A 25,730-nucleotide genomic window follows, 5' to 3' on the forward strand; every position below is an offset into this window, starting at 1 on the left:
TAGACATGGACGCACACAACACTGTGGAGTAACCACATGTCAAAACCTAGTGGAAATAAGTACTGTAATATTATTGAGAAATGCAGTGAAATGTCAAGAAAGCAGACAGACTGAGTAGAACTAAAAAGTGGCGTAGCGTTCCAGAACATAACGTTGAATGTACACCACATTGTGAAACTACCATATATCACAATCTACTGGTGGGGGGGGGGGGGGGGGGGGTTGAACTAGCAAGGAGAATGCAGAACAAATATGTGATGAATACTTCATGACAGTCTACTATGCAGACACAGACAAAGGGAGCGACCACATTGTCAGTGTCTCCTGAAATGCTAATTGTCGCTAATTAAGACTTTCAACTCCAACTGCTGTTTTGGCTGGCAACAAGGTTTACACGGGCTCAGCGTGAACCTCTTTGTGTACGATAGCATTAATGAACTGAAATAAGTCAATTCTTTTTTGAGCGGATGTTGCAAATATCTGCACAAAGAAGATCGTAAAACTAGCTTGAGGCGGATTAGCCACTTCAAAAGGGACAGACTGGGACCCAAGGCAATATATTTCCTCACAGGTATGTCACGAAGGTTGGGATGCCTTTCAGTAATTTAGCCATGCGTAGCAGTTAGCGTGCTAGCAAACATAAGCTCTACAGTGCGTTGTCCATTTCAGCATCAAGTGATGCTATTAATCAAAGTTACTGAAAAGTTCATTCATTAGCCAGTTGCTAAATGTTGATTTTGCAACTTCCACCATGTTTGTGTTTGAAGCAACTTACCCGTTGAACTGTAAATTCCCCATAAATGGTGCCGTCGGAGATCATTTGTGGTTTTGCCACCCGGAAGTCATTGGTGAAAAGTGTCTATTTGAAAAAGAAGCATTTATTTATCTTTTGTTTGATGACACGGGGCAGACAGATGAAGTTAACATTTCAATTTGTTCCATGTCGGATATCCTGTTTGGCTCGCAGGTTGTAGCGCTGCCCGCACGCACGCACGCACGCGCGCGCGCACGCACGCACGCACGCCACTTCCCGCCCTGAGATGAGCAAACCTCAAACACAGAAGACAGCAGCTGCGCTCTTCACTTCCTCTTTCAACGTCTGATCGAACGCTGGCATTTCGAACCCTCCACAACGTAAGTCGCGCTCGCTTGCGCCAAATAAACCGTTTCCAAGAATCAACGGTGGGCGATTTCGATTCACGTGACTTGATTTCGAATCAAACTGACGTATTGGTCAATTGCGCAAAGAGTGTGTTGACCAAGAATATTGTCATAATAATTGTCTATATCAAATTATGTACTGTCTTACTAAATGGATGATTCATCCTTATATGGAATCCCGACTGTAATGACAAGTTTGCTCTATATTATTTATTTGGTTGTTACTAACATAACTGAGATTCATTTGTCAAAAATCACTTCCTATTTAATACGTTTTGTAGAAACTTTATTTGGACGTACGCCGCCATTGTTATTTACGCCGCAACGCATTCCGTGCGTGGTGACGTAGAATATTGGCCGGCTCTCTGCCGAGCAATGTGAATGGTAAGTCTATGTAGCGTTCCTAAAGGCGCGCGTGGGGGGGGGGGGGGGGTGACTCTCCCGATGGCGTGTTGTTTCTTTAGGAACGCTACGAGGCTTACGCCTCGCTTTATTAAACAGATCAAAACAAAATCGTTAGAAAAATATCGGAAACAAATTGTAACGCATCCCCCAGTCTGTTCTATACCCTGATTGGTCAGTCAGTGGTTTTAGGGGGGCGTGGCCTTTGTTCAGGTCAGTTCTGACTCACATCCCGCATCAATGTAATATAGAAAGATGAATCTGGTGATGTTTTTTCTTTTTCGCGTTGATTTGCAGGGAGCGGCGGCAGGCTGAGAAAAACAAGACTTTTATAGCAGGCGGGAACAACAAGCGTGTCTGGGAAGCGCGCATACGCCGCCTTAATTAAGAGTGGAGATAGCGCAGATTAGTCTGCAAGCACAGCAGCCACGCTAGCAGGCCAGTCACGCCAAATAAGGAGCCAACAAAAAAGTAGGCGGCAGGCAGGCAAAGTGACGAGAAAAAAAAAAAAAAAAACAATGTCCCAAAGCCACTCATCAAACAAGTCGGCGTCTTGATGGAGACCCCAGATTGCGCTAATGAATTCTAATTCTTGTGTTTGAGCATGTAAATCAAGCAATCCCCGCCTGGAGCTCGCGCGTTAGTCGAACGTGTACGTGGGAGCGTCGTGCCGCAAAAACCTTCAAAGCGCTCGCAGTTTTGTCGTTGTTGCCCCTAAAATCGGTGGTGTTGATGTGCCGTGAAAAAAAACATTCCGCTCTGTTTGAAAGCCTGGCACTTTCAGCGATTGTGCGGTGAGGAATTTTTTCGACATTTTCGTGGAAAAATGCACCAACGAAGCTGAATTAAAACGTTTGCTTTAGATATCCAACATTTTTGTGAAAGTCGCATAGAAATTTCTCAGTGGATTCAAAATTCAACCAAAACGCAAATGCATCGAATACAGCAATTTATTTGTAAAATCTATTGTCGTCGGGGCTGGCACACAAAAATCATCTCTGGCATTTTGACTCTTACCTGACATCTAGTTCTGCCACTGATGTTCATTGATGAATTTTGAGTTTTTTATATATATTCGAAATGGATTACCAGACTGGTCCATCTAAATTGTGGGCCTCCTGGGGTAAAATGGAGGAACATTATAAATAAAAAGCACTGCTTCGGCCCCAAAATAGGCTGACCCACCAGGCATCTGCCCTGAACGCCAGATGGCCAGTCCAGCCCTGTTTGTCGCCCACCCAAACGTGTCGTGAAAGACACACACATTTCCTGAGGGATTCAAAATTCAACCAAATATTTGTATGAAAGTCAAAGTTCAACCAAATTTGACAAAACTAACAAAAAATGCACAAAAGGAATTTTTGATAAAGTCCCACCCAAATCTGGGTGAAAATTGAGTAACATTTCTAAGGGGCTGTAAAATCGTCAGTTAAATTTGAATACTAAAAATGTTGCCTGAAAAAATATGATCAAAAATTTGCACAACAGCAAAAAATGATATTAATTCAATCCCGTACCCAGTTGAGTTCCATTTACAATTTTACGTACATTTTGGTTGAATTTTGAATTAACTTGAAATGATTTCCTCAACCGTCACGAAAATTTAGCATATGATTTTATTTTTGTGACTTCTGATTTACTGAAAAAGTGTTGGACACAGGATTTCTTTATTTCTCTAACTTTTGCTGTCCATTTTCGTGAAAATCCCCTCCAACTTCTGTGGGATTTTGAAAGTGGACCCAATTTTTTGTAAAACTTGGAGCATGTAAATCAGCCAATCCCCAACCGGAGCTAACGCATTGGCTAATTTGTGAGCATGTCAGATTTTTATTTGTTGCACTAATTTCCTTCATTAAATCATTTGCTTGCAAAAATTTATAAATACCTTCTATTTGAAGAATTACCATGCTCCCAAAGACGTATTTATACCTTTTTATGTGTGTTTGTTTTTTATGCTCGAGCATACCGAAGGCTTTGATGCAGCCTCTGAACCGAAGAGAATGGTTGAAGCAATGGTAGTTATTACAAAAAACGGCTAGCGGGTGGCAGCAGAGTATAAGAGATCAACCTGGGCCATGTTGCAACAAGCTCTTTTTGCTAGTGTTTTCAACAGGTATGTGAATAATGATGACATTTAGCTATATTCTAATGCTAATTGCAGCAAAATGGAAATCTTTTTAAATTCCTGATAAAAGAAAAGACTCAAATTTTTCTTTTGGTATGTTCCATGTTTTTACAGCAATTGAACACAATATTCTGTGGGCCTTTCAAAATCCAGTAAAACAGCCGGGAGCGAAGGGGGTTGCTTCAGTGCAAATGGCTGCGATTGAATGAGTTACGAGAGACAAAAACGGCAACATCTTAAATGGCATCTCCTGTTGCGTTACTTTTGCCGGCTCACTGTAAAAAGGCCAAGCCATCATAAAACGGAGCGCTTCAGACAACCCCCTGATCATCTCGTGACGAGGCTCCTCCACGAGGGCGCAAATAAACACATCAGGCCTCTCTGACCTCACAACATGGAGCCACTCTCAGATGATCCGTCTTTGAAAGAATCCTCTTTTTTTTCCGCTCCTTTGAAACGACATCGGGGTGACAGCGTAATCCCGCCGTCATCGTCAACATCAAAAAATGCAGCAGGCTAGCTGCTAGCAAGCTAACGGCGCCTGCGTAACGGGATGATATGGATTACCCCGGGGACAACCGACCTTGCCTTCCCGCTTGTTTTTTGTGTGTGTTTTTTTTATTATTTATTTTTTTTTATGCCTGCCACTGGCGCTGCAGCGCTCGGCCAATAAAAAGCCAAATAGCCCGCCTGATGATTAAGGTCATTTGTGTAAGCCTCAAACGGCGTAAAAGGGGGGGTAGCGTCCTCTTCAGAAGGTCTTTCAGAGCCCCTTGTTCCGCGTATCGGTCGATGGCTTTTGTGTAAATGCCACCGACAAAATTCCGATTGAAGTATCGGTCGACGAGAAAGCGCACAGGCCCGATTCCGCATTTTCGCAACTTTCCCGCCGCGGGGGGGAAACGCGCTTTCCGAAGTCGTATTCCTGACCTGTCGTTGGCCTTCAAGTGTGCGTCCCAACTATGGGAAAAGGTTTTAATCTGCCACGTTTATCCCCCGGGATGACCAGGGATCTGACAGGGAATTTCGCCGCCAGCGTCCCCCCGAGGGCTCAGCTTGGTTAGGCCCTCCGCCGTGATGGAAACGTGTTGGACTAATTTGCCTTAAAGCGGGATTGGCCCCATATTAGTCCACTCATCCGTCAGATTATCCCTCGCTGGACGGTCGCGTTCTCTCTAATGTCCGCGTCTTCTCTTTTGCGTGAGATTATCCGCGCGGCCAGCGGCGCCGGTTCAACATCAGGTGTCAGCAAACATCCATTGGTTTGTAGGTTAGCTAAACACGCTAACGAACTGTCTGACGGATTGGCTAACAAAACAATTAACCGGCGAATGTAGCAAAGATTTGCCAACTTTTGCTCAATTTTTCTTTTTCTTTTCAACATTGCCGATACATTTCTCTGTCAATTGTTATCGGAATTCCGTTTTTTGTGGGTGTGACCTTCCCAGGCTGAAGATGTGACATCTGGTGTGATGTAAGAACGCCATAGCGCTCCTTCCCTTCCCCCCCCCCTGCGGACCAGTTATAAAGAGCAATATCTGCTTCCCCAGATTGAGTTGAGTTTAGCTAGATTAATGCACTCAAATGTTTGTTGTATAAAAGCTTTGTTTATCAAACAATGTGTCTTTACGGCAGATGGCTCATCATCTCTGGACGCTCGCTCGCCATGCTAAAGGCACAGCTAGTCTGTGTGTGTCCTAATGGGATTGGAGACTTCTTCTTTCCAATGAATTATATGTAGAACAAGTGGGATTATTTTAATCTCTCTTTTTTGCCCCTCCCCCCACGCCACACAAAAAAAATCGGAGCTTGTAACATTCACTGGTAGGCCGAGCAAGTGAGCACTGCAGCATCGAGCTCGGACTTTTTCAAGAGATTTTTTGCATCCCACCGTCTCTTTGGAGAACTTGAAGAGTCCACGTTTAGGGAGAAGTCAAGTTCAAGACTCAAGACTACACTTCCCAGCATGCCTCATTCACTGCAGAGAAAAAAAGGTGAGACGTCTTATTCTGGTTTCACGGGGGAAAAAAATGGTTTGTCGTTTGGGGAGCAACCAATCAACCAACTAAGCGGACTGCACAAGCAACCGATAAGATGATCAACCGACTTTGTTTGTTTGTTAGTCAGTCTGTCCGCCAATATTTTTGTAACCTAACTGATTAGTTAATTTTTGGGTGGTTAATGAACTAACTAAGTAACAAAAACTGTCTAACCACCAATTAATCAAGTTAGTCACCCAGCCTATCGGTGTTTGGTTTTACCTTATTCTAACTAACTAACTAGCTAACTAACTAACTAACTGTTAGGTTGTTAGTTGTCCAGTCAGTTGGTCTATCAGTCTTTTAGATAGATTTGGTTGTGTGTCTTAGACATGGTTCGTTCTTTACAACTAACTAACAAACAAAGTGGATAATCACTCAGCTAACCAGCCAACCTAGTCCTTTTGTCCATTTGTGAGTTGGTCGGTCTTCTAGTCAGTTGGCCAAGCCGTGTGTTTATTACAGTAAATTTCTTGATTCGTTAGTTGGTAAATGTGTTTGTTACTTTAACCAGTAAATGTTACCTAACCAGCTAGTTAACTAATTGAGGGAACCAATCATACAATGTAGTTAAAACAACAGACAGAAGAATGGATTAGCTGGCCAACTAACCAACCTACCAACTAATGTATACAGTATCCATCAGTCTGTTTCTTAGTTTGGGTTAGGTTTGTTTGTTTGCCTAATTGGTTCACTGGTTAAGTAAAGGGTTCATTCGTTTTTAACTAACTAACTAAGTTTGTCTTTAAATCTGTTGGTCAGTCAATAGTTCTCGTTGGTCGATTTGTTTGTTTTTAATAGTTTGTTGTTTTGCCAATTAGCTTTCAGCCACTAACTAATCTGCGTTGCTGCAAACCCATAGAACTGCATGGACTTGAACGAGCAAAATAATAATAATAAAAAAGGGACTATCAACCGGTTAAATATGATATGAAAGGGCCATAAGTTAGCATTAAGGATCATGCAAAGCGTCTGCACAACTGACACCTGATAGTCAAATGTGAGTGAATGAATACAAGCAGAGACTTGTCTAAAAAAAAAAAAAATGTCATAACATAATAACAAGACTGACTTGTTTCATTCCTAAAAAGTGCATTTAATATTGTAAACATTAACACTGAAATAAAAAAATAAAAAATTGTACATGAAAGTTTTTTATTTATTTACCTAAACACAAGTTTTAATGCAAACAGTTCTTACAGATGAACTGCAAATGTATTGAACTTTAAAGTTAAATACAACTGAACCGCACATTAAAAAAATACTGTAAAGGATTTTTTTTTTTCACAAATATTTAACCCACTGTTCCATTTTGCACAGTTTGAACCTTCACACTTCATAAATACGCAAATGTTTTCAAAACGTGTACTTAAATAAATACCACTAGAGGGCACACTCCTGGTACTTGTACTGTACTACTCTTTGAGTATCACTACATTAGATAATTCAGTTTGTCAACTGGACATATGCACGCATCATCTCCATGTCGACGGAGAGTGGTTTAGGGATTGAGTTGATCCTGGTCAATCCTCCCGGTGCGCCCGTGTGGGATTGAAATCTAGTAATGTCCTGTACAACAATAATGCCTTCTGCGGGGACAATACGCTGTTATGCTAATGAAGGCACATGTTCAAAGACACCATTGCAAATTCATCAGGATTACACAAGCCGCGACCTTTTTAGCGACCCTGAAGTTGAAACGCGAGCTTGGTCAGGAAACCGATTTAACTGGTCAATCACGGTAACGCCGTAGACCAGGGATGGACAAATTCAATGATTGAGGGGGGGCACTTTTTTTTGGAAGAGCTCAGTATTGTTCATTGGGCACTTTTTTGTTATATCAGCGCAACTGGGAGGGGCCATGTCTATGGTTAGTTAGTTAGTTAGTTAGTTAGTTAATTTGGTTAGTTTGTTAGACTGCCAATTGTTAGTTAGTTGGTTGGTTAGTTAGTTAGCCTGTCCGTGGTTAGTTAGTTAGTTAGTTTGACGGTTCATGAATAGTTAGTTAGTTAGTTGGTTAGTTAGTTCAGCGGTCCATGAGTAGTTAGTTATTTAATTAGTTAGTTAGTTAGTTAGCCTGCCTGTGGTTAGTTAGTTAGTTTGCCGGTTCATGAATAGATAGTTAGTTAGTTAGTTAGTTAGTTCAGCGGTCCATGAGCAGTTAGTTATTTATTTATTTATTTATTTATTTATTTAGTTAGTTAGTTAGTTAGTTAGTTAGTTAGTTTCTCTTTCTATGTATTATTTATTCTGTATTCTATACACGGAAAATAATTGAAGTTTAGTTGAGTTTTTCCTCCCTGACATGCAGCAATGCATACTTGAACAATGATATGAGGAAGGTTGCTGAAAGTGGGCGGGGTTTGGTTGCCACCGGCCAAGAAAGAAAAGGTGCTTGTTTACCTTTTAAAAGATTTATCCAGCAGGTGGCATTCCGACCGAGCGAGGAGGCTCCCCGTGTGGAAAATTCCAACATTGTTCGCCACATTCCTGCCTGGCGCAAAAAGTCTTGAATCCACACCCTATGTTTTGCCGAAAATTGGATTACGGGCCAAGAAGTAAAAAAAAAAAAAAAAAACTGAAAACACACCCTTAGTTTGGCTTTTCTAACCTTGTCTATTCAAAGGTTTTTGTTTTTTTATTGATAGAAAGTAATAAAATTGATTTAGATGAATGTGAGTGTGTGAATAAGTTGCACATATGATTTAGAGTCATACCTGCACGTACGCTACTTTGGGGAAAAAAAACAATGTGGGCCGCCTGCAGGCACACAGAAAAGCTTTCATGTGGCATCGGGGAATTTCTGTGTGCGCCAATTGACGAGAAAATATTCAGAAATCACTTTTGCTCGCAGTTGATCCTCATTTAATTGTCATCAACGGGAAAAAAAAAGATGTTGATCGACGACATGCAGTCGAGTATACGACGATTGACCACAAGTTTAGGAACGCGTGCACAGATTAGAATGAAAAACCATGCATTTTTTGTATTTATGATTTTATATTTATGTCCAGTATTAATGTATTTATTTTATATTATTTTATAATTTTACTTTACTTTTTTTCTGAAGATAAGTATTTATAATGCAAAAAGTAAAATTAATATACAGAAGAAATACAAATAGCAAGAATGTCCACTGAACAGCTTGCATCACTTATTCTTATGATTATCATTGATTTATTTTTTTATTTTGCAGCTTTCAGTCGTGAAGAATTGCGCTGTGTCACACAGAAAGCAGCTTGTAATATTTTTTATATATTATACGTACTGCGTTGATATTTTATTCAATATGATATATTTAGCTCTCTGGACAAAAAAATAAATAAATGTAAGCGACCACTGCAAAACAATCTGTTTCTTTGATTTAGCTATTTATTAGTATTTGTTTGGGTCAAATGAAAATTTTTACAAAAATTGCAATTTAAGGCAGAGAGAGAAAAAAATGGTCAACAATAAAAAATAAAAAATGTCCATCAAAGTTTTTTTGATTTTGTTTCTGAATCATTCCCAGAGCGTTACTGTATAAACGAACTCCTTTAAACAGCGAACGGTGATTGTTCAAGTGCACCCGAATGCAACACAAATGATGCTGATGAGGATCATGATTACGGACGTCCGCGCTGGTCTGCCGGAGCTTAAAAAAAAAAAAGGAGTGAGAGTTAACAATAAGAAAGGAGTTTGAAAAGAAAAGAAGAAGAAAGAAGAGGAGGAGGAGGAGGAGGAGGAGGAGTCGCTGTGTCGCTAACAGCGCTAACATCTCCGTGTGTGTTTGGGTGTTACAGCCGCGTTGCATCATGCCGCTCAGAACAAAAAAAAAAAAAAAAAAAAAAAAAAAACTCTTTGCTGACAATGAACGCTCAAGTCGGCACAATTTTGCTGCGAAAAACCTCAGACAAAAGTGAAGCACTTTGCAAGTGAGGCAACCTCCGGGCCTCGGGCTTTTGTCACCCGCCGTCCGCGCGCAAAAACTCTAGTGCCGGACTTTTTGCACTTTTTTTTTTTTCGCAGCACGAATGCCGAAAATGCCGAGTTGAAACAACTGTAGTAGAATTGACGCTATCCTTGGCAACTTTCTGGATCTGGATGGTTTTGTCATGATATTGACGAACCATGCGGCGGAAGGCGTTTCCTGCGCCATCGCGTCACTGGCTCTTTGACGCCATCGTCCCAAAAACACATTTATACGTCTTTTATTTATTTTTTTATGCTAGATTATACAGAAGGCTTTGATGCAGCATCTGAACTGAAGAGGTCGATAAAGCAATGGTAGTTATTACAAAAAAAATGGCCAGCAGGTGGCAGCAGAGTATAAAAGATCAACCAGGGCCATGTTGCAAAAAGCTCTATACAGATTTGTGAATAATGATGAAATTTATCAAGCTAATTGCTGCGAAACGGTACAAATATAAAAAAAAAATTAAAGAAGAGACTCTAATGTTTCTTTTGGTCGGTTCCATGTTTTTATAGCAATAAAACACAATATTCTGTGGGCCTTGCAAAATCTGTAAAAATCCAGTAAAATAGCCGGGAGCGAAGGGGGTTGCTTCAGTGAAAATTAGTTAATCTATCATTTTAATTTTGCATTAAAACATTTTCCCCCTGATGATGTTTGTTAACCAGTGATTGGTGTTTATTTCGTACATAAAAAAAAGGGGGATTGATGTTGTACGATGTTACCGGGTTGGTGATTAAAAAAAACAACAACTGATGTTTGCAAATGTCTTATTTTGATTAAACACAGAAGATAATCTTCAGTCTTCTTTCATGAAAATCAGTGAGCAATTACTGTTGATATGCTGAAATCAATTAAAAATGGCAAAAAAAAACGATTACTCGATTATTAAAATAGTTGTCGACTAATTTGATCATCGATTACTTGTCAATTAATCAATTCATTTTGACAGCTCTAGTTCAGGGTAAAGCTTAAAAAGTGTTTGTTTTTTTCACTTTTGATGATGACGCAGTACAGAAAAAAAGCGCAAACAACAACACTGGTGCTCAAATTTTTTTGTCGATTTTTCCCACCTTCAGGAGGTTTCATTGTTTTTATCCGTTTCCAGCAAAGAAACATCAGCGGTAAACGTCCCTTTGAAAGTGTTTTTTTCACTTTTGATGATGACGCAGTGCAGAAAAAAAGCGCAAACAACAACACCGGTGCTCAAATGTTTTGTTTTTATCTGAAATACGAGGATTTTTTTTGTCGGTTTGTCCCACCTTCACTTCAGGAGGTTTCACTGTTTTTATCCGTTTCCAGCAAAGAAACATCAGCGGTAAACGTCCCTTTGAAAGTGTTTTTTTCCCCATCTTGGCGAGAAAGCACGACAGAAAAGAAGCGAATGAATATCCCGCACGTGCCGCCACACTTGCCGTGCATTATGCATCAGCATGCCGGGAGAGCAGCGCCTCCGACATCCCCCGAGTGGATGGAAATAAAGTTGACGCTGCTCTTTGTTTGCACTCTTAATTATTTTTTCAAAATTTTTTTAGGCGCCTCCCTCGCGGTTTGTTTACACCTGCAGTGATTTTTTGGGGTGGGGGGGGGGGGGGCAACGGAGGATGCAGATGGGCGGATGCTCAGGCATTCCTCAAGGGGGGGGAGACGCAATGTCAGATGCATTTCGGCTGAACAGCGTCATGCTACAAAAGGGTTAAAGACAAAAGGCAAACAAAAACGGCAGGCGGCGTTCATTCGGGTCGGGTCGCGTGGATGCTTAACGAGCGGCGTCCGTTTAACGGCGCGTATCGATCCGCTGCTTTTGTCTCTGGTCAAAGCGACCAAAGTGATTGTTTTCAAGGCCCAAAATGTGTCAAAAGGGGCGTAATACTAAAAGATGAACTTTTTTTTTTAAATCATATAACAAATATATTTCATTGATATTTATTTATTTATACGTGTGTGTGTGTGTGTGTGTGTGTGTGTGTGTGTGTGTGTGTGTGTGTGTGTGTGTGTGTGTGTGTGTGCGTGTGTGTGTGTGTGTTGTAATGGCACTTAAGCTCAGTATATGTTACATATAAAGTAGTTTGTAAAATTGTAAAATAAATAAATAATTAAGTAAAAGTGACAAATGTACAAAATTGACATGATATAATACAATAAAATTGTTCTAAAATCGATATTCATATTTTAAAATATATACAAATATTTGAAGAAATCTAAATAGTATAATAATATATTTAAAAAGCATATATATTCATTCAACAAAAAATCTAAATCTGAAATTACTCTTTAAACTTAAAAATAACTAATTAATTTTTTATTTTTCAAAATACATATAAATGTAAAAAAAAGGTGTACAAATAATTTTTTTTTGCATATCACAGTATAAATAAAAAATAAGTTTTAAAAATATGAATCATAAATATTTTTTTAAATCTAAATGTATAAATATCTAGATTTAAAAAAAAAATTAAAAAAAATGGATGGATGGATGGATGGATGGATGTATAAATATCTATAAATAAATAAATATGTATGCATTTAAAATAAATATGACCAACTACCCCCTGTAGGGGATAAACAAACTGGCTTGGGAGAGGGAAGTCCGGGCTTCCCTGCTCGAGCTGCTGCCCATCGCGACCCGACCCCGGTTCCGCTTAAGCAGTAGAAAATGGATGGATGGATGGCGACATAATAGTAACACGCCATTGCGGAACTGAATGCATTTCCGGTCGCCATATCTGTTCAGCGAGCAGAATTTCTCTCCAGCGTGCAGACGCTTATCAAGTAATTGCTGCTCAAAGTTGGATACGCTTTGCTTTGAGACGTCTGGAGTTAAACGCGCTCGCCACGTCGCTCTCACCGCAATGCAGTTCAGTTACGGACTTACGTATGAATGTGATATGATTTCATGCATACGGTACATCCGTGTTTGCGACTCTCCCGCGCGCGCGTCTCGCTTTTATGACGTCACGTCCGCTCGTCGCCGCTCGGATCTTTTCACCGTGTTTTTGCTAAGGTCCGATTTCCAGCGGTTGATTCTCAATTTGGCGAAGGCGCAAAGTGCGATGCCAAAAACCCGATTTTTTTTAAGCCTTGCTAACAACCCGCTAACTCGTTTCTTGGCAGCTTGAACTCGTCAGTGTTTTATCTCTTGTTGGATCAAAATCGCGACCGAACATCGACACCCAAAATTGAAGTTAACATGATTTCTCTAAAACGAGAACAAGTCATCATTTTCATATAAATCACCCAGATTGTGTTTCTCCCACAAAATCACTTTTCCTGTAAATGGAGCGAGTTGACTCAAAACATCCCGTCCGAATGTACGCATTCTTGTTGCTGTGCATTAACGCAGCCGAGTGATGCGTTTTCCAATCGAGTCACATGATGCGGTGTTTTTTTTTTTTTGTGGCTTCCCAGTGCAGAAAAGGTCGCTTCTGTGCCAGGGAGTCGACGAGGATGGCGGGGAATCCCTGCTTTGGAATTGGAATCACCACAAGCAAACTTTCCGCGGTGAGTCGGCAGCCACTTCCGACACTCCTAATTTGCTTTTGAGCTAAAAAAAAAAAAAACACACACACACAAATAAAAATTGTTGTTTGTTGCTCTTTTATAAATGTGTTTATTGTGTGAGAAACACCACGTGACCCCCCCCCCCCACCCCCAATAGATCATGTGCTTGATACAAGCCTGTCATTTTGGCCTGTGCAAGCATAATAATAACATACTTTAAAAAATATTAATATAATAAATAAATAATAAAATACAAACTAAAATACATGATGAAATGTAAAATATACATAGAATTTTATTATAAAATATAAGACTATACAAAGTTTTTAAAAAAAAAATCAAAAAGGAGATAAAGAATAAGAATAAAATAGATATAAATAAATATAAAATATGAATAAGATACTAAATAGTTGTAACAAAACTCAAAATAATATAAGCAATTGCATTAGAAAATATTAGATTATATGAAGTATTGGGCAGAAATAAAAGGACATCAAATGAGGGTACCATTAAAAATAAAAAAATATATTGTTAAAATTAAAATACAAGAAAAATTTGAATATGAAAAATAAGTAACAAATGGAAAAAATATTTAAAATAATATCATAAAATACACAAAATTTACAAGTCCCAAATATCAAACTATATTATTTTCTAAAATCAAGATTACGTTTAAAAATATGCTTAAAAATATGTGACCAATTTAAAAGCAATATACCACACAAAAGGAAATAAAATAATCAAATACAAACTCATTTGAACAATTACTTAAAGCACAAAGTGGGACAAAATTATAATACAATAAAATAATATAAACAATGATTAAAATACAATACAGTACATGACAACAAAAACTCAGTATGACAAGAATTAGCAGCCACAGGAGAAATGTAGTTTAATATTAATATCAAATTTCTGAAAAATATTAAGACTACAGTATTTATATCAATATTTTAAATGAAGAACTAAATTAATTCATAAAAATTCACAACACTAAAATGTTTACACTGAAAGTTTTTACTTCATTACTGTTTTTAAGTGACAAATATTTACTCTCAATAAAAAAAAAACCACTATATCTGCTTTTCTTCCCCAGTTTTTCTAAACACGTCTCAACCTTAAAAGTTCAGTCACTGCTGCCACACTTTATGTCGCCGGTGACGCGTTCAAGGACATGCAACAAGTACGCCACTTCCCTCATCACAAGCCGACGACGAAAGCGATGCGTCGGGGTTTCACACCAAACACTTCCGCGACCAACCAACAATCTTATAACGAGTACACGTTGAATAAAAAAGCGTCAAATGCGCTGTCCACGAACCCCCCCGTTGGTGATGCCGACGACGTTCAGGCTCCTTAAGTGCACTCGCTCGCTTCGACGTGACGACTTCCCAGCCAGTTCTCAGAAGCTCCGCGGAGGGGGGCGGGGCTCAGGGACCTGTGACGTCGACACGCTTTGGACTCCGCCAACCTCGCGAGGGGAGTCCGCGTTAGCGCGCTTATCGTGTATTGGTTATTTTACCCCAAAATAGTCGATTTAAAGTGGTTTAGATGTCAGCGTTGTATTTTAGGGAGACGAAGGGTTGGATTTCGGGTGTAAATGTGCAAGGGAAGAGTTCGGGGATTGGGCGTTGAAGCCGGAGAGGGACTTGCGGCCTCTCCCCCTTGGCCGGAGAAGTTGGTACGGTCCGGGGCTCAAATTCCGAGAATTGAGCTGGTCTGATTCTTAGAACAGGGCTTCTTAGAAGTGGTGATGCAAGAAGTTTCTAGGAAAGCGCTACCAGGTGATTTTTTAAATTTTTCATTTTGTACATTATCCCTCCCCCTCCTCCTCTTCCCTCTCATCTTCCCTTGTAATTATTTGGCGGCCAACTTGTTTGTGTCGCTCATGTCACCGTTTTTGGGAGTGTTAACGTGTCTTATGTGTGCGTACTTGTGCGGCGGCGGCTGCGGCGGCGGCGGCGGCTCTCCGGTTGTCAGACAACCGACAAGACCGAACCTTCTTTTCCCTTTCACCACCTCATCTCACCTCGCGTCCCCTCCCCTTCCCCTTCCCTCCTCTTCCCGCGACTCTCCCCCGCAAAAGCTTCCCTCTTCCCCGAACATCTACACCACCACCACCCCCGGTCCTCCGCGGCTTCTGTAGCCGAGATGAGGCGCGCGTCAGGCGGCTGCAGGGAGTGCCAGAGACGCCCCCCCCCCCCCCCCCCCGGTTGTCACACAGCACCAACTTTGACTCGGGATGTTTTGAGTTTTTTTTGTCAAAACTAAATGATGTGTTGACTATGATTTAATGTTGAGATGCGAGCAGCTAACGTGACATTGTTGCGCAAATGTGCATAATAATGTTTAGTGTTGTGCGTGCGTTTCCGAGGTTCGAGTTGTCAACTTGTCTCTTTGCGTTTGCGTAAAGTGGGGTTGCGTGTGCACGTTGCATGCTTTTATTTTTTTATTTTTTTGTTAAATATATATATAACGTTGTTGTAACGTGTTGCTACGCGTAAAGAGTTTGCATTTGCAGCTTAAGCGTGCATGGTGGGAAAAAAAATTAGTGCAGAAAGTACAGTAAATGAATGAAGTACAGAAAAGTCTGATGAATTAAATTGTGGAAAAGTGTACGCCGCAAAAAATGTAGTTCAAGTTTAACCCGTGATAAAATATCACTTGATCGTGCATCTTACTGTTGAAAAAAAACAAAATCACTTTTAAAACGCTAAAGAGTGCGCTCTTGTGCTTGGTTAAAACAATACAAATCCGTTTTAAAAGTTGCTTTTTATTATTCAAATGTAATTCTTTGCGTTATTTTCATGCATGGGCCTGTTTTAAAAAACTAGTTTTGGCCAAAAAAAACCACCTTATTTGTCATTATATATATGTATAAATAAGTTTATTGCATAGCTCTATCACGCACTTTTTGCGCACAACCCAATTGTTTTCGCGCTGTGCACCCCCCCCCCTTTTTTTTTTTTAAACTTGTAATTCATTTAAATAATTTGTTGTCCTCTTCTTGTCAACCCGCGTTTCCCTCAAAGCTGCGGTTCAGGGGGAGGGGGGGGAAAGGAGGGTGTCCAAATTTAAATGTCCCAAACTGACATTGTAGTCGGCTAAATTGCGCCCTCTTGTGGCACTTAGGTGTAATACAACGGGCGCCCTCAAAATTCAATGTGAGCAAGAATCACATACAACTAAAGTAAAAAATGTGGTTTTTTTGCATGTCTACCCCCCCCCCCCCACCCCCCCCACCCCCCCCCCAACCCTCAGAAGTCGGCAGGATGTCTTGCTTGGCCGACAGCTGCATCCAGTTCACGCGTCACGCCAGTGACGTCCTGCTTAACCTGAATCGCCTCCGCAGCCGGGACATCCTCACCGACGTGACCATCCTGGTCTGCAGGCAGCAGTTCCGGGCGCACAAGACCGTCCTCATGGCTTGCAGGTACACATGCGACTTTTATTTCTTCACGAAGAGGCAGAGGCAGGGTGAACTTTAAATGTTCATAGTCCGACGGGAAATCGAAAAGAGGAAAAGCTTTGAAATGCGTGAAATTGGCGCTCGTTCAACAAGTGCCCACCAAGTCGGCCAGGGGCAAAAAACTGAAACTCCACGTAAAGGACGTCTCTGATCTTTTTTGCCTTTGTCTCCCGCGCAGCGGGCTCTTCTACACCATCTTCACCGACTCGCACAAGTGCAACCTCAATGCCATCAGCCTGGACCCCAAGGTGGACCCGGAGGGCTTCGCCATCCTGCTGGAGTTCATGTACACGTCCAGGCTCGCGCTCAGGGAGAGCCTGATTATGGCCATCATGAACACCGCCGTCTACCTGCAGATGGATCATGTGGTGGACACCTGCCACCGCTTCATCAAGTCCAGGTTGGTGAAGAAATCGCGCCGGCAGGAGGGTCTGTGACTCGGTTCCAGGAAGTGGCCCTGTAAGGCTTTCAGGGCCTTTTCTGTGTTCCGGGTTTCTCCTGGTGCTTTCCAGCCGATTTCTCGGACCAGGGGTTATGAGACAAGCTCTTGATTGGGTCCCCGCTGCTCCTCAGGGCCAATTGTTTGGGGTCTTGGGCATGTTACGGGTTGGTTTTCGCCGAGTGCTCCAGGCTCCCACAATGAAGTACTTGTGCCATCTAGTGGCATATTTTGGTATTTCAGAAAAGAGTCCAAAAGTTTCCAGTTCCTGAGTTTTTCCAGTGAAAAGTAAACTTATGCGAGGGGATCACCGCGCCTTCAGTTTTTTTGCAAGTTCATGTCGTCTCTTCTCCCGCAGTGATCCGACCGGCAAGCTCCCCAGAGACGAATTCCTGGTTAGTCCGCTGGTTCTGCCCCAGGACGTCCACGCGTACCGACCTCACGACATGGTGGACGCCTTGCACAGCCGCATGGCCGCCCCCTTCAGGGATGCGCGGCCGCCGTACGGCGCCGGCATGCTCAACGGCGCGGGCGCGCCGGGCAACTACCACCTCTACGGGCAATTCCCCATGCCGGGGTTCCCCTTCCCGCTCTGCAAGCTGACGGATGCCAAGAACGCATTCGGCGACCTGTCGCGGAGCGGGATCCACCACAAGCACCCGCACGACGCAGCCGCCGTCAGCAGGGTCGAGTACGCCCGGGCGATGGGGTCCGCCGGCGTCCTGCACACCGCGAACTTCGCCCCCAGGGAGATGGGGCGCGAGGACGAGGTGAAGAAGGAAAGCCACGAGGGACTGGGGCTCCCGCTGGGTCTCGGCGGGAGGAAGCGCGTCTACCCCGTGTTGACCTTAGACCACCACAAGGACAAAGAGCGCGCGCCGCCGGCAGACGAGGACCCGATCCACCACCACTACCCGCTCGGGATCTCCTCCGCTGGCCGCAAGGGTCTCATGAGCAGCCCGCAGAGCCCCCTCAAGTCAGACTGCCAGCCCAACTCGCCGACGGAGTCCAGCAGTAGCAAGAACGCCGGACTCTCGCAGGCCGCCGCCGCCGCCGCCGCCGGGGCGCTGCAAGCGGGGGCGGGAACTCAGGACCCCAAAGCCCGCAACTGGAAGAAGTACAAATTCATCGTGCTCAACCAGAGCGCCAGGGAGGACGAGGCGGGCTTGCGGAACCCCGGGCTGTGCTCGCCGCAGCGCGCGGGCCTGCAGCCGTACCCCCACCAAGCGGACCCTGGCAACTCGGAGGCGCAGAGCACAAGGAAGAGCGCCGAGGAACATCCCGTGCCGCAGACCAGCCGACTCAACAACATCATCAGCAGGTGAGGAAAAGCTCCGCGGTTGATTTGTGAGCACGAATTTGAGTCCGCGGTGTCCTTTGGACTCGTCTTTAGATTCGGAGTCGCCCGGATCGGATCAGCCACAAAAGTAGAAATGAGGGAGCAATTTCTTTAGTTCCACTTTTGTGGGTTTTTGGACTTGTCTCTAATTCTATTCTAAAAAGTTCGTAAATCACAGACCTTGGAAGTTTTGAGTGTTGTTTTGTGACTTTTTTTCGACTTCTGTGTCGCTTCTTAGGCATCGTTTTGGTGGTAATCACAAAAGTAAAATTGGGACAACTGGACTATTATTGGTTGTTGAACAGCCAGGAAGAATTCACTTCGATCCTACCTTAATGGGTTTTGGACTTTGGTTTTTATTACCTGCTAATCCTGACACACTATATTCTTACTTTTGTACCTAAAAACCTTTATGGAGGCAAAAAAAAAATATTTTCTTATTTTTTTGTCATTGTTTTGTTTTGTTTTTAACCGAGGAAACTGCACTCGTCTTGGTTTTTGGTTGACGGGAAACCCCGGGTTCCATCAGTCATCCGGGTCATGTTAAAACCAAGGCAACAGTGCTCATCCTTGTTGTTGAACAACAGAGTCTGTGAACGTCTTTTGAACTTGTCTTTACGACCTTCTACTCCCAACAATCCAGTGATCGCGTGGCAAGTTGGCAACAGGGCCTAAAATCGTACCCTTGGCAAAAGTCAGAAAAGTCAATTCTATGTCATTTCATCGAGGCAGAGCGATTGTGAAAAAGGAGTCATGATGATTTTTAGCCTTATTCGCTACTGCCGTTGTTTCGATGTGGCGAGCGTCAGTTGACAAGATGTTACACGACGAGCTGCTTGGAAGTGAGAACCGTAATTTACGTTACAACGGATAAGTTGACTGAAAAAATAAATGGAGGGGAAATTCTGGCATGGTACATTTTGATGTCGTTTAAATTGGTTACACAGATGGGCTAGCGTGTTGCCACAGCGGTTAGCGTGTTGAGTTAGCGAGCCGTTATGTTTTGCTAAATTACTCAATGACAAACCCACCAAAATATTTGTATACATTCCTGTGTGTGTGTGATCTCAAACCCAGTGATGGAGGTTTGGTTCTCAGCCTGTCCCTTTTAGAAGAGCGCAATTAGCGATTAGCGATTAGCGATTAGCGCACCACTTGGGCAGTCTCGCAATCTTCTCTGTACTATTTACGACATCCACTCGGTTTTATCCTGCGTGTTTTGCTGATTTTGTTTGTTTCTTTAAAGAAATTGTGGGGGGGCTAAACTTGTTTGGGAAAATATGACAGTGCCCAACCCAGACACAACAAGTTTTTCGTTAGCAATTAGCCGCTTACTTTCTACCACTCGGAAGCGCTGTAGCATTATTGTATGAACAGGTAAGCTATATTAATACATTCTTCATAGGACACCTTGGGCAAAAACTGCAGGAGATCCCCGGAGAATTTTGCCATCCCGGATTATAAAAGTCCAGAATAAAATTGGAAATTTGGTTGTTTTGACGGCGATATCCGCGTGTTTCCCCTCTCAAGCGCGCTGGACGGGTCTGTGAGGAACGCAGAGGGCCAGCACCCGACGCGGTACCTGAATCGTCTCAACTGCTCATCGTGCGGCGCCCTGTCCCCGCAGCACTCGGAGGTCTGCCCGTCCCGGTTGCGGCTGGGCGAGGACATGGCCGAAATGCACTCCGAGTACTCCGACTCCAGTTGCGGTAGGTCTGGGCCGTTAATCGGTTTTAGCGATTAACTACAGTTTTTTGCTCAGGATCTTTTTTTTTTTTTTTTTTCATTTTAAAATCTTTTTTTTTAAGGGTTAGGGTTTCTGTAGCACATTGCTACGTGCTGCTTATGTGCTAATGTGGGAACGAAAAGATTGAAGCAAATGTACAAAATGGCGGCACAGCAATATTTCTAAATTAGATATGGCTTTGGTCTAAGCACAAAAGTGAGTCTCAAACGTAACTCGGGATTTCACTGTCATTGTGGTTTTCCTTTTCCTATGAGTGAGGGAAATGTGAGCTTTTTATTTTCAGGCCGCATTTCGCAGCCGTTGGGTTGTCAATTGCTGATTGGCACTTTCTGCCCTCCCGAACAGAAAACGGCACCTTCTTCTGCAACGAGTGCGACTCCAAGTTCGCCGAGGAGGAAGCTCTGAAGCGGCACGCGCTCCAAGTGCACAGCGACAAGCCCTACAAGTGCGACCGATGCCAGGCCGCTTTCCGTTACAAGGGCAACCTCGCCAGCCACAAGACCGTCCATACGGGTATGCCCGCCATAACCTCGATATATCCAATATCGAGTTTTCAGGCGATTATTATTTTTTTAATCGCATGACTTCAATAGTTAACTCGTGATTAATCGCACATTTTATATCTGTTGTGAATGTACAATAAAATGTCCAATATTTTTTCCTAAGTTTTCATACTCTTTAAAAAATGTAACTCATAGGAACATGGCTGCCTCTTTTCATCATTGATACAATAGTTTCATAATAATTCATAAAATTTAGTTAAGAGATGTACTGTACTGAAAGAAAAAAAAACGTGTGAGGTCATTTTTCTACCACTAGATGGCATAATTGCATTTGTAAGACATTGGTAACCGCTCAGGGCATTTTTTTTTTCCATATTAACTCATTCACTCGCAGCCATTTTTGCTGAAGCAACCCCCTTCGCTCCCGGCTGTTTTACTGGATTTGGACTGATTTTGCAAGGCCCACAGAAAATTGTGTTCTATTGCTATAAAAACATGGAAGCTACCAAAAGAAAGATTAGAGTCTCTTCTTTCATCAGGATTTTTTTTTTTTTTTTGTTTCCATTTTGCAGCGATTAGCATTAGAATATGATTCACAAATCTATTTAGAATTGTGCGTAAATGAGCTTCTTTTTTTTCTGTTTGGGTTTAAATGAGTTAAGAATTGTCTAATCTTTAACATGAAGTAACTTGTGAAATTCTGCGCAAATTGTAAAATACAACTTATTATTATTATTATTACTGCTAAATTTTGACCTGGACGTGCCTGCTGGAATTCCCCCAGTTCAGGCTTTCCAAGTAAGGTATGGTAATTAATAGTATGTTCAAAAAAATGTGTGGCGTTAAAGGAACTTTAAATTAGCAATTGATACCCCTAATTAAATATAGCGACTAAATCAAATTGTGTCTACTCTGTTTTTTGATGAATGGATTTGTACTTTTCATTTTGGCAGAAAACCAGTACCAAAATCTTAACGTTTTAACCGATATTACAAGTAGCTATTATTTTTCACCAAATCATTTCGTTTGGACTATATAGTTTGTTAGTAAAAAAATAAAAATAATAATAATAATGATTTTCATCTTGGCGCCCGTTGTTGTTGTTGTTGTTGTTTTGCAGGCGAGAAGCCGTATCGCTGCAACATCTGCGGCGCTCAGTTCAACCGACCAGCCAACCTCAAGACTCACACCCGCATCCACTCAGGAGAGAAGCCATACAAATGTGAGACGTGCGGCGCTCGCTTCGTACAGGTCAGATGTTTTTCCCTCCCTCAAGTACTTCAAATAAAAAAAAACACAAACACATTCTCAGGCAAGGTGAAAAATTTTTTTTGCTGCCAAATATCTGTATTTGTTTTGACCCTCTAACTCGAAAAGCTCGAACCCTTGTCTTGAAACCATAATATTAAATCCAACACCTCTGGTTCGAAACCTTGTTTTGCATCCTTTTAACTTCAGCCATTCACGATTTTTTTTAAATATATTTTTTTTTCCCGGCAGGTTGCCCACCTTCGAGCCCACGTGCTAATCCACACGGGCGAGAAGCCGTACCCCTGCGAGATCTGCGGGACGCGCTTTCGCCACCTGCAGACCCTTAAGAGCCACCTGCGCATCCATACGGGCGAGAAGCCCTACCACGTAAGTCGACGTTGATTTTGTCTTTTGATTGCATCACTTTCTTCAAGTTTGAATTGAAGACTTCGGAGCTTTATTTACACTCTAAAAACTGTTGGGTTAAAAGTAACCCAATTATGGAAGAAAAACTGGGCCCAACTTTCTGGGTTGTTTTATACAAAACGACCCCATTTTTTTGACCCAAGTCAAGAATTTGACCAAAATTCATGAGTCGTTTTACACTAAAAGAACCATTTCTCGGCTCAAAGTAAAGGATCGGTCCATTTTTGACCCGTAGTATATTGTGCATTTCATACACAAAGTTAAAAATACATTTAAAAGTATTTTTTTTTAAAAATTGTTTTTAAGGCATTTAAAAGCAAAGTGAGGACAAAAAAAGTTTCCTAAAATTACATACAGCCCAGGTACGAGTTTACCTAATCATAGGTATGGTGAAAAGACATTTACATTTGAGGCTAACTTCAGTTTTGTTAGCAACGTATTTCAGCATTTCAGTGCAGCGTAACAGCTAAATGCTGATTCACCATGTTTGCCGAGTCTGCAAATTTTGCGCCAAATCAATGTCAAATTTTTGCACACGAGGAGTACTTGGTATGACGTTCTTCAATTTTAATGATGTTACGAGAAATGTGTTTATTTTACTTTTTTTTTTTTTTTTTTTTTTTTTTTTTTTTTTACACATTAGAACTTGCATTTCTCAAAAATAGTACGAACATTTGCCATCTTGTCAAATTATGTTTTTTGAGTGCTAGTTCAATTTGTAAAATGTCTCATTTTATTTAATGGGATCTATTATTGTGGATTAGTGAGGAAAGTAGTCATTTTGGGAATTTGAAAAAAAAAAAAAAAAAAGGCTTTCATCTTATGAATTTTGCCTTCCGGCAAGTTGTGTAAAAGTAATCAAACATTTAAAAATGGGACTTGGTTAAATCAAGTTCACCTTAAAGCATTTTTAAAGATGCTATTTTTATGATGCGACTTTTTTTCCTCCCTGCAGTGTGAGAAATGCAACTTGCACTTCCGCCACAAGAGTCAGCTGCGTCTTCACCTGCGGCAGAAGCACGGCGCCATCACCAACACCAAAATCCAGTACCGCATTTCCACCAACGGCATGCCCACAGACCTCACCAAGGCCTGTTAGAAATGGACACGGCCGCGGTGGACAGCTTGATCCCTCCCGTCCCCCGTCCCCCGCCCCCCGTCCCCCCGTCCCCCTTTTGACATGTGCAATCGCCCCCAAAACGCTCGTGCCACACTGCATTCGTTGGACTAATCAAAATGGCCGTTAACCCATGTTTGTTTGTTTTTGTGCTCTTAACTCAAGTTGCACTTTTATTTGGATTGCATTCCGATTTTAGTTGTTGGTAGCGGTAGATATGGGCCAAAAAAAAACGGTGTTCCGATTTTTGATGAACTTATAGCAAATTTTGCGTCGAATGGTGTCAACTCTTTTCACAAGCGGGTCAAAACGAGTGTTTGTTTTTTTATTGTACAATTTGAAATTTGGCACATTCGAAGTTCTTGAGAGCTCGACACAGGACAAAATTTTTTTAGCGCTTTATTTACTTTTGATTACGTTATGACAAATTTCACTTTCAAATGTTTTTGGTGCAGTGAACACGGGTAGCAGATTTATTCGAATTAATTAAAAAAAAAATGTACGTTAGCAGTCGTCAAGATTTCAACAAGGACCAAAATTTTCTTCTTTTGTGTCGCTGTGTTCGCTGGCAAAATCAAAATGGTGGTTTCTGATGTTTTAGTTTTTTGTTCTTTGCACAGAACACAAGTCAGCTTAATTCGGATCACTTGATTTTAAATTTAAATTCTTATGCAAGCATACAACTTAATTTAAAAAAATTCAAACAGTCAAAACAAAACGAGACATCAAAACGTGTTAACATTCTTGCATGGCCGTTATTTTTTCGATATCATTTTTTGGGCGGTGCACGGAAATGCAGCTAATCATTTTTATTTGTATCGTGTTCAAATGACAAATGTTGGTAGCGGTTCTCGAGACGTCCCCCAATGGGCCTAAAATGGTCTGAGCAGCGGCCATCTTGATCCCCACCCCCCTTTGATGTGTACAATCATTGAAGACGCTAGTGCCACACTGTGTTCCGACCAATCAAAATGGCGACGTTACGCTAACAAACGGAAAAAAAAAGAAAACGGGTTTCCACTACATGTGAACGTAGAGTCACTTTATGCTTTCTTATACATACAGATCTATATAATAAGTATGTGTATGTACGTATGTGTGTTTCTACGCTTCGAAAGTACGCGTATAAAGCTTTATTTTGTCGAAGGACGGAATGTATATAAAAAAAGGCAATTTTTAAGAAGTAAAAAAAAAAAAAAAAAAGTTAATACAGTATTTTATATCAGAGAACTTACTTTTCTGAAAACATGACTGACGGGTGGTAACTTATATTTTAAAAATAATGGGAGTCATCTCTTCATTTTTTAGCACCATTGTGACGAGTAAAAAAATTGATAAAAATAACCACAAAAAAAAACTTTTGAATTTTGTCCAACAACTGCTTATGCATGATCCACTCACTTGAGGGGTACGATTATAAATATTGTGACATATTATTGTGTATTTATACATATTTGTGGGATTGTCCTCTGCGGGCGGAGCCAATCGTCTTTGATGTTTAATTAAATTTTGATGTATTTGTATCGGTGTTTTTCTTCAACTTTTTTTTGGGTTGTTACTGGATTTTGTTTTTCATAAGTGAAGGTTTAGAAGTTTTTAGTTTTTTTTTGGTCATTGTTATTGCTCCTGACGTACAGTTGTGTAGTTGTCACTATGTACATATAAACACTGTGGATTCAATGTGCCTTTTCTCCACGGCAACGCGATTCAGCTCTGTTAAGGTACACCCCTAACTCCTCCCCCTTTGTGCGTATGTTTGTATGAATGTGTGTATTTTTTTTTTCTCAATGCTTGTCACCAACCTTGAAAACATGCAAAATGCATCACTGTAAATCTTTTTGGATTGGGATTTTTTTATGGAATTTAAAAAAAAATATTGTACAATGTCCTTTGATGTATGAATGTAAAATAAAGGTATTTGATTTCTATGTATTAACAGGAGTGTACTTTTTTTATGTACTTTAAGTTTTTCTTTGTTTTTGAAAAAATATTTGAAATGCGGGAGATGATCTGAGAATTTTTTTTTTTTTACAATTGACATTTTCTAGAAATAGGATTACTTTCGCCAAAATGACATTCTAGTAAATTCACTTTTTTTTTCTCGAAATAAAATATTCCGATTTATGTTTTGCAAATTAACCCCCCGCAATAAAGAAACACCTATTCTCCTGTTTAATTTTTTTTTAGGATTACTCCATTACTAACATTATCCTAAGTAATATATATATATATATATATATATATATATATATATTCTGG

At 41.2% G+C, this 25,730-nt stretch overlaps 1 protein-coding gene across 3 annotated transcripts; it reads left to right on the forward strand.

Annotated features, from left to right (window-relative positions):
- Window positions 1-5,524: 5,524 nt before the first annotated feature.
- bcl6aa (BCL6A transcription repressor a) lies at window positions 5,525-25,403 on the forward strand. 3 transcript variants are annotated; one of them, XM_086089850.1, is made up of 10 exons: window positions 5,525-5,682; window positions 13,088-13,180; window positions 16,442-16,613; window positions 16,828-17,049; window positions 17,447-18,409; window positions 19,958-20,136; window positions 20,520-20,687; window positions 21,798-21,928; window positions 22,178-22,315; window positions 23,310-25,403. In XM_086089850.1, the coding sequence occupies exons 1-10, from the start codon at window positions 5,655-5,657 to the stop codon at window positions 23,451-23,453; spliced, it is 2,238 nt and encodes a 745-aa protein (XP_085945976.1). In that variant the 5' UTR covers window positions 5,525-5,654; the 3' UTR covers window positions 23,454-25,403. The 3 variants fall into 3 exon arrangements, with proteins under 3 accessions (XP_085945976.1, XP_085945979.1, XP_085945978.1); XM_086089853.1 differs by lacking the exons at window positions 5,525-5,682; window positions 13,088-13,180 and adding an exon at window positions 14,660-14,964 and having other exon boundaries at window positions 16,445-16,613; XM_086089852.1 differs by lacking the exons at window positions 5,525-5,682; window positions 13,088-13,180 and adding an exon at window positions 14,661-14,964.
- Window positions 25,404-25,730: the final 327 nt, after the last annotated feature.

This window comes from Leptonotus elevatus, chromosome 11 (assembly GCF_054856555.1).
Source record: "Leptonotus elevatus isolate MCC_2025b chromosome 11, RoL_Lele_1.0, whole genome shotgun sequence".
In the NCBI taxonomy this organism is placed as follows: Eukaryota; Metazoa; Chordata; class Actinopteri; order Syngnathiformes; family Syngnathidae; genus Leptonotus; species Leptonotus elevatus.

Bases quoted from the DNA above. Each gene is read 5' to 3' on its own strand.
- bcl6aa (XM_086089850.1), top strand. From the start codon at position 5,655: ATGCCTCATTCACTGCAGAGAAAAAAAG. The intron at 5,683-13,087 runs GTGAGACGTCTT...GTGGCTTCCCAG, and splicing joins TTCACTGCAGAGAAAAAAAG to TGCAGAAAAGGTCGCTTCTG. The intron at 17,050-17,446 runs GTTGGTGAAGAA...CTTCTCCCGCAG, and splicing joins CACCGCTTCATCAAGTCCAG to TGATCCGACCGGCAAGCTCC.